Source organism: Phyllopteryx taeniolatus, chromosome 19 (genome assembly GCF_024500385.1).
Source record: "Phyllopteryx taeniolatus isolate TA_2022b chromosome 19, UOR_Ptae_1.2, whole genome shotgun sequence".
Taxonomy (NCBI): domain Eukaryota; kingdom Metazoa; phylum Chordata; class Actinopteri; order Syngnathiformes; family Syngnathidae; genus Phyllopteryx; species Phyllopteryx taeniolatus.
The window spans coordinates 15,476,410-15,490,593 of record NC_084520.1 but is presented as its reverse complement, the minus strand read 5'-3'; the positions used below and the strand labels follow the sequence as shown (position 1 = coordinate 15,490,593).

The window sequence follows — 14,184 nt, the reverse complement described above, 5'->3', positions numbered from 1 at the left end:
GTTTCTGTGTGCGTGTTTTTTAGTTGTGTGTGAGTGTGGTTTGTGATTGTTTCTGTGCGTGCATGCTTTGTTGTTTTGTTACTCTAGTGTGTGTTGTTGTGTTTCGTGTAATGTATGTTTGCGTTATTTTTGTGTGTGTGAATGTGTATGCGCATGGATATATATTTTTCGTGTTGTTTGTGTGCATGTTTTTGTTTCACGCTTTTGTTACCGTGTATGTGTGTGTTCATCCCGTTGCCATGGTGCCCCTCGGCGAGTTTGACACAACATCTGCAGCTTATAGTGGCTCATTACAGTATGAAATCACAGCAGTGGAAAGTCAGCACATATGGGCGGCCGTTGCGCAGCTCCAGGTCGTCCTAAAGGTCGAGTAGAAAAACATCTGCGCGAGGACATTCTTCAGGCGTCATTAATGCAATGAGACTCCTTTTTCCTCCTCCTCCCGCTTGTCCGACGATGTGAACGTTTGCCGGGAGGTTGGCTCGCGTCTGTTTGACGTTAGAACTTGTGGGAAAGGCAGTTCGCACCATGTTGTGCAGGAACGATTCCAGACTCCACAGAGAGGGAAAAAAAGAGTTAATTCAGCATTTGGGAACAGTTAGATAAACGTTCCAGGAGACTTTGTTATAATGTCGGCGAGGAAAAAAAAACAAAAACCTGTGATGAAACTGGTTTAGCTTGTGCCTTTGGTACCTGGGACTTCCACCTCTTAATAGCACCACTATCATGTCACAATTATGCAAACAAGCTATACTTTACAATAACACAACATAACAGCAAACATTTTGGAATCACATCTACATCACGGAATAAAATAAAAAAAAAAAAAACGACATTTGCTTGAGTTATCGCACACAAGTTGGTATTATACCATGTATTGCTATCGTATAACGTGCATCAGAACAACACCATGCCCAGATCATGTTGAATCGCTAATCTAACACACTAAAAAAAATTGCTACTTTATTACGCTGTCCTTGATTAAAATGGTGGGACTCATTGCCAACACGGTTACATCATCTTTCCAAACTCACAAAGATTTTTAAGCCATGAGCGTTGTAATAAATAAGACGAGGAGCTGGCGGAAATGAATCTGCGCACACTTTGTTACTTTCCTTCTGCATCGAAGTGTTACGGTGATCCGTTTTTAACAAAATAGGCTCACTCATTGTCTAAAAAACATCCAGACTTCCAATCTTGAGGGGACATAATGCCACACGGCTCCCGTGGAGTGGGGGAAGAGGCAGTTTGACAACACTTCTCAGACAATACAAGAGACTTAATAGATTTGTTCTCGAGCTATTTTAACACTTTAAATTTGCTAGTAATACAGGAAAGATAACAGCTGACATGGGGGCGGAACCACAGCATCGATTTGGTGGGGGGAAAACAAATATGAAATTGGCCACATTTGGACATACGAGGTTTCCGCCCGACAGTGACGAAATGATGACTGACTATTAAACGCATTCATGTGTTCAGATCTAACAGCGGAGCCAAGAGAAACACTACGAAACGAAGAGACTAGACTGTTGGGAGTAAGTGACTACAAATTCATGGAGCAAATTTTACAATGTGGGTTGCTTTTGAAGCAGGCCTGAATGACCCTTCTGGTGTCGCACACCTCCAGATGTTCCGAGTGAAAGCTGTGAGCAGTGACGAGACGAGCGGAGCAGCCGTGAGTTCGCCGTGTTGTTATTGCATTTTTTTGCACTGCTGCAGGAGGCTACACCCTACCACCAGACGCTCATAACACCACCACTCTGCGTCAGGGACACTCACATCTTCCAAAGTGAGAAGGTCACACTATTATTATTATTTTTGTCTTTTTTAATTCAGGATTTTTGCGCAGCGCTCTCCGAGCGCAGGGGCGTCAAACTTGTTTTCGTCACAAGCCACATTGTACTTATGGTTTCACTTAGGGGGCTGGTTATAATGGCAGAAACACAAATGTATAATTGCTCGGGGTGTAACAACAGTACGCCAAGTATGTCAAGTGAGTTTATCCACAATTCAGCGCGACGTAGTTCTCAGACTTTGCACGTTTCAATTATCTTCAAACATATAATGCATTTAGATACGAGTGTCTGAAATTATTGAATGAGTCAGGGAAATACAGCCTTTCTGCAAGTAAGGGTTGCATGGTTCCCCCTCCCCCAATTTCTTTTTCTGGAATTTGAAACAAAAATGAGGCAACAGGTGACTTTGCGGGTGCTGAACCGCAAATATGCGGGGCTCCGATGTATATACTTTTTGTTTTTTTCTTTCTCAACGCGCATGATTTTTTTGATGATCTGTCAAATCGCTGCGATGTAGCGCCAACTACTGACAAGGAGGACTTACTCGATTAGGTTTTGGTTTTTTTGCTAGTATCGGTGGCTGGTTTCGGCAGCCTAATACAACTACCCGGTACCTTGAAGTAAAGCCGGTATCTGTACTCGCCCATCCCTCGTTAACACCAATAAACAATTTAATCTTCGATACTAACATGCACGTTTTTGGAATGTGGGAGAAAGAACATACAAACTCCACACGGGAAGATCCCAGATTCGAACCCTGAACCTCAGAACTGTGAGGCGGACGTGCTAACCACTAACACACAGCGCCGTCCCTGTGAGGTGTTCCAAAATGCTCCAGAAATGTATTATATTATTGAAGTTTTTCTCAAAAAAGTACGTTGCTGGTGGCTCCATTGGATGTCATCAGGTTGTTTTTGTTTGTTTGTTTGTTTGTTTGTTTTCTGTTAACTTGCATGAGCGTTTGTTCTGCACTGCGTGCGTGCGCGCGCGCGTCTGTGTTGTTGGCAGTCAGCGGGGATGACGTCGTCAGGCGTGGTAATAACAATGAGAACACGATTGAATCCAGACTACAAGGACTCACACTCTCTCGCTCCCCCGTGTGTAAAATATGTTCAAATCATACTTTCAAAAGAAGTTTAAAAGTTGAAGCGCGTGTGTGCGGTTGTGTGTCCACTAGGATGTTGTGTGCGTGTAGAATATGTGGGAAAAGATGAGAAAAAGTCCACTGGTGGAGTTTCCTGAGTGAAGTGGAGCAATGTGGAGTGGATAGGAAATGACTCATGGTGTGTGCGTGTATGTATGTGTGTGTGTGCGTGTGTTGTGAGCGAGCGTGGGTGTGTGTGCAGTGTGTTAAAAACACGGAGCACAGTGGTCCCGGTGAGTCATTCCGTGATGTTCACTTTTCCATGCTGACGACCACCGCGCGCTCGTCGCTCTTCACGTCAACTTTTACTAGTTGTATTTTTTTAAATTATTATATATACATATATATTTATATATAATTATATTTTTGTTTTTTTATTGTGGAAGGTGTGCATCGAGCGCGCGTGCACTCTTACACACGATGGACTCCCACGCTTTATGCGCTATTTGCGGATTTTTCGTGGCGTTGCTGAGCGCTTTCCACGGCGTGTGCGCACAAAAAAGTAAGTTTGGTTTGTCTAATTTAAGATCTTTTTGTGTGTGTGTGTGTGTGTGTGTGATAAGCGCTTCCTTTACCGGCTGACGTAGTTTAGACCGGTTCCGCATTCCGATGCCCTGATTTCAGGCGCCCATCGTCCGCCACATGCACCGACCCTCCGCCTCGGTCCACCCCGCACAAACACACCACTGCTCGGGGAGGAGAGGAAGGAAAGAGTCGTTGCTAGGTATCTATCGATCCGCAGTCCCCTCCAGAAGTATTGGAACGGCAACGTCAGTTCCTTTGTTTTTGTTGTGTACTGAAGACTTTTGGGTTTCGGATCAAAAGATGAAAATGAGACAAAAGTTCAGAATTCCACCGCTCATTACATGGTGTTTACATCGAGATGTGCTGAACAACTCAGGACAGAGCACCTTTTTGTTTGAAGCCAACCACTTTTCAAGGGAGCGAATGTATTGGAACAGATATTACAACCCCAATTCCAATGAAGTTGGGACGTTGTCTTAAACATAAATAAAAACAGAATACAATGATTTGCAAATCATGTTCAACCTATATTGAATTGAATACACTACAAAGACATGATATTTCATGTTCAAACTGATAAACATGATTGTTTTTAGCAACTAATCATTAACTTTGTGGCTGCAACACGTTCCCAAAAAACTGGGACAGGGTCATGTTTACCACTGTGTTACATCACCTTTTTTTTTTCAACAACATTCAATAAACGTTTGGGAACTGAGGACACAAATTGTTGAAGCTTTGTTGGTGGAATTCTTTCCCATTCTTGCTTGATGTACAGCTTCAGCTGTTCAACAGTCCGGAGTCTCGGTTGTCGTATTTTACGCTTAATAACGCGCCACACATTTTCAATGGGAGACGGCTCTGGACTGCAGGCAGGCCAGTCTAGTACCCGCACTCTTTTACTACGAAGCCACGCTGTTGTAACACGTGCAGAATGTGGTTTGGCATTGTCTTGCTGAAATAAGCAGGGGCATCCATGAAAAGGACGTTGCTTGGATGGCAGCATATGTTTCTCCAAAACCTGTATGTACCATTCAGCATTAATGGTGCCTTCACAGATGTGTAAGTTACCCATGCCATTAGCACTAACACAGCCCCATACCATCACAGATGCTGGCTTTTGAACTTTGCGTCCATAACAGTCCGGAGGACACGACGTCCACAATTTCCCAAAACAATTTGAAATGTGGACTCGTCGGACCACAGAACACTTTTCCACTTTGCGTCAGTCCATCCTAGATGAGCTCGGGCCCAGAGAAGCCGGCGGCGTTTCTGGGTGTTGTTGATAAATGGCTTTTGCTTTGCATAGCAGAGTTTGAAGTTGCACTTACGGATGTAGCGCCGAACTGTATTTACTGACATTGGTTTTCTGAAGTGTTCCTGAGCACATGTGGCGATATCCTTTACATCCGTTTTTGATGCAGTGCCGCTTGAGGGATCAAAGGTCACGGGCATTCAATGTTGGTTTTCGGCCTTGCCGCTTGCATGCAGTGATTTCTCCAGATTCTCTGAACCTTTTGATGATATTATGGACCGTAGCTGATGAAATCCCTAAATCCCTTGCAATTGTACGTTGACGAACATTGTCCTGAAACTGTTCCGACTATTTTCTCACGCACTTGTTCACAAAGAGGTGAACCTCGCCCCATCTTTGCTTGTGAATGACTGAGCAATTGAGGGAAGCTCCTGTTGTATTGGCTATGTTTGTGCAATAGCTCTGATCGATTTTCCCTCTTCTCTCAAAATGGTTTGCTTTTCTCGCATAGACAGCTCTCTGGTCTTCATGTTGGCTTAACAGCAAATGCAGTTTTCACAGGTGAAACCCAAACCAAAAAAACAAGCACTATCTAATGTGGGTGCAATCAATTTAAAAGGCAGCACCTGACCAACTAGAAACGCCAATCAGTCATATGTTCCAATACTTTTGCTCACTTGAAAAGTGGGTGGCTTCAAACAAATCTATCTATCTATCTATCTATCTATCTATCTATCTATCTATCTATCTATCTATCTATCTATCTATCTATCTATCTATCTATCTATCTATCTATCTATCTATCTATCTATCTATCTCCTAATCTAATCTGTCTATTTCCATCCCTCCCTCTTTACCCATCCATGTCACTGACAACCATCCATCCATTTTCAGAGCCGCTTCTCCTCACAAGGGTCGCGGGCGTACTGGAGCCTATCCCAGCTATCGTCGGGCAGGAGGCGGGGTACACCCTGAACTGGTTGCCAGCCAATCGCAGGGCACACATAAACAAACAAACCATTCGCACTCACATTCACACCTACGGGCAATTTAGAGCCTCCAATTAACGCATGTCTTTGGGATGTGGGAGGAAACCGGAGTGCCCGGAGAAAACCCACGCAGGCACGGGGGAGAACATGCAAACTCCACACATCGTGGGGAGGGCAAATTGGCGTCGCGCCCCTAAAAAAAATTGCTACATGAAATGTTTAAAAAAAAAAAAACAAAAAAAACTTTTATTGTGAGAAGAGGCTTTATTCAACATAAAATAGTCCAACTTCCAAGTGTAGCAACAAGATGTGCTCGGTACTTGAGCAATGCGCTGTAAGTTTACTTAATACAAAGAGTTTAGTAGAGTTGTTTTACTAAGGGTTTGTGTTGAATCCCAGCGGAGGACACCAGGCTGAGTTAATATAAAAACACTGCTCGTTTTCAGATCATTTCCTGATGCTTTCAAGAGTCGCTCGTGTGTGTGTGTGTGTGTGTGTGCGCGTGCGCGTGTGCTCACCGCCTCTCTAAACACGAATGCGAGTCGACCACTGCGAGGCCATCTCCGACATCTGGATATCAGCTGCTGGCCCGCCCCCGTCTGTTTTATGACAAAACGCAACATCCCCACACCCAAAAAGACTCCGAGCCGGCCTAAATGAGACTCCCCAACGTCAGGAATGCGAAAAGCGCCGCCAGATTTCACATGCTCGACAGAAAAACCACAACGTCGTTAACGTGTACACGCGCGATGCGCTCGCGCCGTCGCCGCTCGCCGTGTGGCGACATGTTGCGGTGCAGACGCGCTTTGAAGGACACGGGGTCAGTTGAGGGTCGCGCCCACGCACGCCGCTTGGCGCTGACCTTGGGCATTCCCTGCGTTCTTCTTCTGCGTGTGCCACCGCCGTTAAACCTCACTGTGCTGCACTAGTAACACGACTACGATCAACTAGCAGGCCCTGGACCCTATTTGCTGCACCAAAGTGGTCACTAGTAGTTTTGCCACACTAGTAACTATGTAATTACCCTACTATTGATTGAGTTAAAATATCAGAGAGTTGTGGGGGGGGGAGAAACAACAAAAAAAACGTACTACTTGATTTAATCCTTACCCTTAAGAACCAGCTATAGGTCCATGTTCTAGCTCACTTTGTCCTCACTAGTAGGAAAACATAGTAGTAGGACAACTACGTTACCAGTGAGGCAAAACGAGCAGCGACACATTGTTGCTGTGTCCCAAGGCCGCCCGATGAGTCACTGGCGCTCTGGCGCAGTCATGTGACCCGAGCCTCATCCTCAGTCTTCAATTGACGGCTGATTTACGAGCAGGTGCCGTCTTTCGGTTGGAAAAACTGTGTTCTGCGTGTGTGCGTGTGTTTTGTTGTGGTTGGGACTACTTACTTGAAATGAAAGCAACATGCCATTTAAAATACTAGCTTTGAGTTTCACACTGTTTGTGTGCCCAAATTCATGCATGAATTTCGCTCTGAACTGGTTGACGAGTGAAATGTTTCACCACCGTTTTTTTGAGCCGACGCACATACAGTGGGTGCCTTACATCTTTAATTGGACTCAAAACAGGCGTATCTGAAATCGTCTTTCCCCATTGAAATGAAGGAAAATGCTGTTAATCTGGTCCAGCCTATGAAAAAAAAAAAAAAAAAAAAAAGTTTGTAATTGTACTGTATGAAAATGTACAGTCATGACAGAATGAAGTAGAATGTAAAGAAACACTTTTTGCCACATTTTATTTTTTTTTTACTTCAATTCAATGGACAAGGTGCTGCTCCTTCTGGTGTGTGCACCTTGGCCACCCACGTATATGTACATACACAAAGACAATCACAACTGCTTCGTAAGCTGCAGCAATATGAGTCGTTCTTTGCAGAGGATAAAGAATACACGCCTGCGATTGTATCGTAAGTGAAGTTAGCAGCGTACAAGTAAATTGAGCTTGGTCACAACAAATGAAACTGTCCCGTTCAATGAGCGGCTGAAAGTGCGCCGGCGACTGCGGCTGTCCTTGCCCGCATGCGAGGGCATTACTGTCCTTTAATGGCGCCGTCGTTTTTGTCACGTCTCACGCTCAGTTTGCATGAGTCGCTGCGCCGCGTGTGTTAAAGTAGCAGTTGTTTGACGGTTTATAATTACACCAACGTCCATGCTCATTTCTGTTAGCCCATCTGTGCTGTTTTGCATTCAATCTTAGCATCAATATAGTGGACTTCCATGAGACGAAATGACGTATATGGTTCGGTTGAACGTTTTGCTGTTCAAACATAGAATTCTTCAATTATCTTTTGTTTTTTTTTGTCAGTTTTTGTGTCAACTTCAGCTGGGAGTGACAAATAAGCAAGAATCAAAGACATATTTTTTTCTGTCAAGATGATTGTAATAAACAACTCGGCTTCACGTCATATTACAAATTCGTCTAAAGTGGGCCTTTTTCCCATAAAACCCGAATCATAGATGACATTAATATGTCAATAGGTGGTTTTCTTATCTTTGTGGTGCCGAAAAGGGAACAAGTCGCGTTGTAAATCCGCGAGTCAGGAAGGATGACGTAAGCTCCAGTGACACGAGAGCCTATTGTTTGGTCGCTCTTATCGCCATGACAAATAGTTTTGCTTAGTTTTTTCTTTCTTTTTTTCCATCTGCAACATCTTCCTATTGTTATACAACACACTCACCGGAACACAACGTATTTGGATAACAGTGCAATATTCATTTATTATTATTTTTGGGGGTATTATTGGAGATGTGGCGTAGTGATGTGGAATTGTATTATTGTAATAGTTTGGTTTACCTTATTGGGCTACACGAGAGGACAAAATATTAGAAACTCCTCTCAAAATTAACATTTTTAAAAGGCAAAGCATCTGGGACTTGCTATTTTCAGTTTTCGTTCTGTGATTATTATAATACTAAGAGGTAGAGATTTTTACAATTATTTTTGTTTTTACACTATACTTGAATATAAGTATACTTAATACTTAATAATTGTCAAATATTTACAAATAAATTGAGATAAATAAATACATAAATGACAAAGATTTTAAATGTCATATGATTAATAAAAACATTCAAATTAACAATTTAAAATATTCAAAACTACATTAGTAATTAAAAATGTTCGCGAATGAATGAAAAATAAAGGTTGAAAATGAATAAAAATAACTAAAATGATTCATTATGTTCAAATTATTATGCTAAACTGTTTGTAAAAATAAATAAAACTGATATTTCATAATAAATAAATATTGTTTTAAAATATAACACATTAAAAGGAATAAAAATATGTACTAATTATTAGAAAATATTTTCAATGATGAACTATTGAAAGTGTTTAATTAATGTGAAGGGTTGTCCCGTGAGGAGGTTCTCCCACGTGGGGCGCGGGCGGGGGCACACATTGAAGCGCTCTCATCTTGTGTGACTGTCATGAAAACAAACGAAGCCTTCCATTGTGTGCGCAGCGGGAAGGAAGCGTTTTCCCGAAACCACCATCTTGTTTTCATCTTCCTGACAGACACATTCGTTTATTCTCTGGAAGACACACAAACAATCCCAAGGAAGCGCTTTGTGCAAACACATCCTGCTCTGCAGACAGACACACACACACACACACACAAACCGAGTTACCCGCTCAGTCTGTCTCTTGCATCAGCGCCACACCAAAGACTTTCCCACCCACAAAGCCGCTCACGCGTTCTCGTCGACTTTTGACGAGTGGGATGTTTTTTGGAGCGGGATTTTGTAGCGGCGCCCAACTCTGCGCCAGATGACATTCCACGAAAATCACATTCGGGGCTCTTAGTCATGTCTGGCGGACATTGCGCGAAACCGCACTTCAGTGGTGCCCCAACTTACGGGCTTTTGTGTTGCCGGAAGAAAACGACTTATTACGAGAGAACTTCTGAGATGGGGGCAGCGAAATTCACAACATCCGGCCCCAAACAGTTCGCATGGCTCCCTCGCAGTTAAATGGAATCTTTTTGGGTCTCGTGCTTGCATTTTCCTTTTTTGTTGTTGTTGTTTTATTTTAACGCTGCATACACACACTAGAAAGAAAATCACCATCTTCACCCAATTGCTACAGTGTAATTTTGTCTTGTGGAGAATCATTTTAAAAAAAAAAAAAAGAAAAAAGATACATACACAGGAAGTTGATGTGTGTGTTTTTTTCCCCCTGCGCGCAGGTCAGTGCGGCGTCTCGGAATTCTGGAATTCCGACCTGGACGTTTGCGTGCCGTGCGCATCGTGCAAGCAGTACCCCAAGACGCCGTCGTGCAACACGTGTGAGACGTCACTTTCTTGTTCAGATTTCTGGCGAATTTCACTTTCGCTCCACTATGTTTCATAAATCAAATCGACTTTTCTGTATTAAGAGCCAATCTTGGATTTTGTAACGTTTGTTTTCGTCGCTGTCCAACTTTGAACGTTTTTTTTTTTTGCACCGCAGGCAAACTGGTGGAAGAGTCGTCGGACGCGTGGAAGCTGGCGGCCATCAGCAGCTTCTCGGTGCTGGCCGTGGTGCTGGTGGGCGCCGCCCTCATCATCGGGGTCATGCTGCATCGGCGCAAGTCGCACAAACTTCCTCTACGAGGTACAACGTTATTTGTTTGGGCTTTTTAAAAACATTTTATGATTTTTTTAAAACATTTTTTTAATGATATTTAATGATTCCCAACCACTTTGTCGTGAGAAATCATCACGTGTGCAGTGGAAACTGATGAAATTTCACTGAATTGTTCCAAAAAAACGAGCCTTTATCTACTACAAGGAATATGTCTTTGTTTCTCTATCGATGCCAGCGACGTATAGTGCCAGCATGCGGTTTCAACCGTGCCAGCGTTATTTATTTGAGTGACGTTCAATAATAAAAGTGATGCAAACGTCTCGTGTGAGTGAATTGTAGTAAGCGCGAGCATGCGCGGTTTCATTGTGCCCAAACTTTCCCTGACTCTGCTTTCTTCTTTTCTTTTTTTCCCCACAGAGCCGATTGAAGAAACGGCAGGGCCACTTTATCAAGCTTAAACCTTTCAGTGAGTCTACTTTTCAAAGATGCGACCATATTAAATGTGATGTAAACCAAGGTCGGGCCAACTAGGGCATTTACATTAGCAAGAGTCCAATAATATTTTCTGCATTAATTTGGTATTAATTTCCCCCCTAAAATTTGTTAGTATTTGTACTTTTTGTCATTTATCTCTTCAAATAATTTTGATTTACTGTGAACAAAAAAAATGTAGTAAAATAGTTTTATGTACTTTTAACATGTAATTTATTAAATAATTGGTTAATTGTGGTTAAATAATTATATATAAAAAGCACCAATTTTTTTTACTATTAAAATAAACTATTCAATTGTTGTCTATAGTATTAATTGGTGAATAAATATAATGAATTTATTATTACAATAGTCAAATAAATATTTTGTTAGATCTAATAGTTAAAAACTTGAAATTATTTATTCTATAATTTATTTATTCATTTAATTCATTAAAATATTAAATTCCGTTTCCATATTATTATTAAATATTTTAAATAAAAAAAATACCAAACATTTTTTTTACATACAGACTAACATTTTAAAAGTCTTTTATTCAATAATTTGTGAATGAAATATGACATGAACTATACGCAATACATTGATCCATTTTCTGCACCGCTTTATCCTCACGCGGGTCGCCTATCCCAGCTATCTTCGGGCGAGAAGCCGGGTACACCCTGAACTGGTCGCCAGCCAACCCAAGCATAATACATTTACTCAATACATATTCATATTCATATAAATGTATTTGTTGCAGTCACTGACCATTTTTCTCCGACAACTGATTCATTAAAAAGTATTCATGAATTTTATTGTCTATTAATTCATCTTATTCAAATCATTTATTGTAAATATTAAGAAAATCTTAAACATACTAAATAACAAAATCTTTAATAATATATACCAAATAATACAATCTTTTGACATTTAAAATATTTTATTACATTATTGCTTTATTAAGTATAATGAACTATGAATTATACATTATCTTATTGATATATATATATAAAAATTAGTCTGCATTATTATTCAAAGAAAGTATATTTTACATACACATTTTAGATTATTATGATTTTTTTTTCTCGGACCTCCTGGCCCATCTGTCCGATTTGAAGCTGTAAAACGCATGATGATCCATTTTTCACGTACGTGCTAACTAAGCGGTGGGCGTTTTTTGTCCTCGGCAGCCTCGTCTTCCTCTGGAAACAAACCCACGTGACAGACCCAAGCGAGCGGCGACCGCGTGCCCCCCACGAGGCCCGGCCCGGCCCGACCCGGGGAGCCTCCCGTCCGGACCGTCTCCCGTGCACTCTGACTGACTTGAGCCACCGCAGGCTTTCTCCTGACAACAAGGACACGCTTTCTTGTTCGAAACGTATTTAAAAGTGTAGGAATAGCGACGACACGCTAGGGTGCTTTTGAATGCTTCCCCCCCCCCCCCCCCCCCCCCCCCCCCCCCCCCCCCTGGCAGAACGAACATCCGGACCCCTGAAAAAGTCGCCCGGGCGGGCCCGTTACGTTATCACGAATGTTCCGACGAATGTATGTAAAGTACGACGAGGTGAGCGGGCGGGACACACTGTCGGGGGGCACAATACGGCGGGTGGTCTGTTTGAATGTAGCTACTGTTTAGGTGAAACGTCTTCCCTCGAGACAATCGTGCACTGTTACTGCGGCTCCCGCCGACAAAACCGCACATTACATACGCAAACTTCGAGTCGGATGAGGGAACGACGGCGTACTCGTGTATTGTAGTGTTTGGAGGCGGAGGCAAGCTATCACATCATCACTTCACATAGAAATACTGACTCTTGTTTTGTTTTTGTTTTTTTTTGCTTTTTTCTTAAAATGGATTATTGGGGCCACACTGACAGGGAAGTTTTTGTTTTTTGACATCTTTTAAAAGGTGCAACTTTTCTGTCTTCTTTCCGGTGTGGCCCAAATACTCCTTTGTTGTTAGTCTTCGAATCACTTTTTTTTCCTGTTTTGGTCCAAAGATTTTGCATGATTGATAAAAGATGAATATACAGTGGATAGAAAAAGTCTACACACCCGTGTGCTCAAATGTCAGGTTGTTGTGAGACCAAGTGAAATCATTTCAAAACATTTTCCACATACATGTGACCTATAACCTGTGCAATTCCATTGATCAAGTTCAGATGTTCCAGTAGGCTTTTTGTAACCACTCTTATTTGTATTCTTTTAAAGGTGCAATTTGTCTGTTTTCTTACCAATGTGACCTTAATACTCTCTTGTTTTTGGTCCGCACATCACTTTTTTTTTTTTTTTTCTGTTCATGAAAAGATGTACAGGATTCTCATGCAGGACACTATATTAAGAATGATAAATATATTTTAGTGTGTGTATGGTTACTTGTAATATTAGGTTGTGAGTTTCAAGCACATTTTCAAAGGGGACTTCCAGTGAAGATTTGTTTTCATTTGTTAAAATATCTATCAGGCCAGCTCGTGATTTGATACTAACACTTTTCCACCGACGTCTATGCTCTTTTTCTAAATGTACAGTATGTAAATGTTGTGTACATGCACTGGCTTCTTTTGACCTAATGCAGTCCTCTTATTGCTTTGAGTACCAAGATGTATTTTCACAATAAAACTTTTGAGATTTCAAAATTCCATACTTTTCCCAGTCCCTAATTTCCTCAACGTCTGGGTGAAACATTGTAATAATTGGTGACATTTCAGTAAATGGATGTGAAGTGTACAGTCTGATTCTTTGTATTCCAGGATGTGGCTAAATAATTTGCAGATGACAGCGAGCTCATGCAAACCCTGAACTGGTCGCCAGCCAATCGCAGGGCACATAGAAACAAACAACCATTCGAGAACACATTCACACCTATGGGCAATTCAGAGTCTTCAATCAACCTCCCGCGCATGTTTTTGGGAAGTGGGGGGAAACCCGGAACCCTAACCCTATTTTGAAAACCTAATTTGAAACCTTAACCCCATTTTTAAACCCTAATTTGAAACTCTAACCCTGTTTTGAAACCTTAATTTAAAACCCTAAACCCGTTTTGAAACCCTCATTTGAAACCCTGACCCTGTTTTGGAACCGTACTTTGAAACCCTAACCCTGTTTTGAAATTCTTCTTTCGAACCCTAAACTCATTTTGAAACCCTATACCCATTTTGAAGCCCTAACCCTCTTTTAAAACCTTAACCCGGTTTTGAAATCCTAACGCAGTTTTGAAACGCTAATTTGATACTATGACCTTCTGTTAAACCCTACTTTGAAACCCTAAGCCCATTTTGAAACCTTAATTCAAAACCCTAAACCCGTTTGAAACCCTAGCCCTGTTTTTCAAACCCTAATTTAAAACCCTAAACCCATTTTGAAACCCTAGTTTAAAACCCTAACCCCGTTTTGAAACCTAACAGAAACGAGACGGAGAGACATG

The 14,184-nt window shown here is 41.7% G+C and overlaps 1 protein-coding gene and 1 long non-coding RNA gene across 3 annotated transcripts; one reads left to right on the top strand and one right to left on the bottom strand.

The window, feature by feature from the left end:
• Nucleotides 1–26: 26 nt before the first annotated feature.
• Nucleotides 27–3,623, bottom strand: LOC133469014 (uncharacterized). Its single transcript, XR_009785602.1, has 2 exons — nucleotides 3,519–3,623; nucleotides 27–552 (listed from the first exon to the last, which is right to left on the bottom strand). It is a non-coding gene; the product is annotated as an uncharacterized LOC133469014 (long non-coding RNA).
• si:rp71-1c10.7 (tumor necrosis factor receptor superfamily member 12A) lies at nucleotides 545–12,206 on the top strand. 2 transcript variants are annotated; one of them, XM_061755533.1, is made up of 6 exons: nucleotides 545–1,538; nucleotides 1,631–1,678; nucleotides 9,910–10,006; nucleotides 10,173–10,316; nucleotides 10,707–10,755; nucleotides 11,951–12,206. In XM_061755533.1, exons 1-5 carry the CDS (start codon nucleotides 1,473–1,475, stop codon nucleotides 10,745–10,747), a joined length of 396 nt encoding a protein of 131 aa, XP_061611517.1. In that variant the 5' UTR covers nucleotides 545–1,472; the 3' UTR covers nucleotides 10,748–10,755; nucleotides 11,951–12,206. The 2 variants fall into 2 exon arrangements, with proteins under 2 accessions (XP_061611517.1, XP_061611518.1); XM_061755534.1 differs by lacking the exons at nucleotides 545–1,538; nucleotides 1,631–1,678 and adding an exon at nucleotides 3,166–3,445 and having other exon boundaries at nucleotides 9,910–10,008.
• Nucleotides 12,207–14,184: the final 1,978 nt, after the last annotated feature.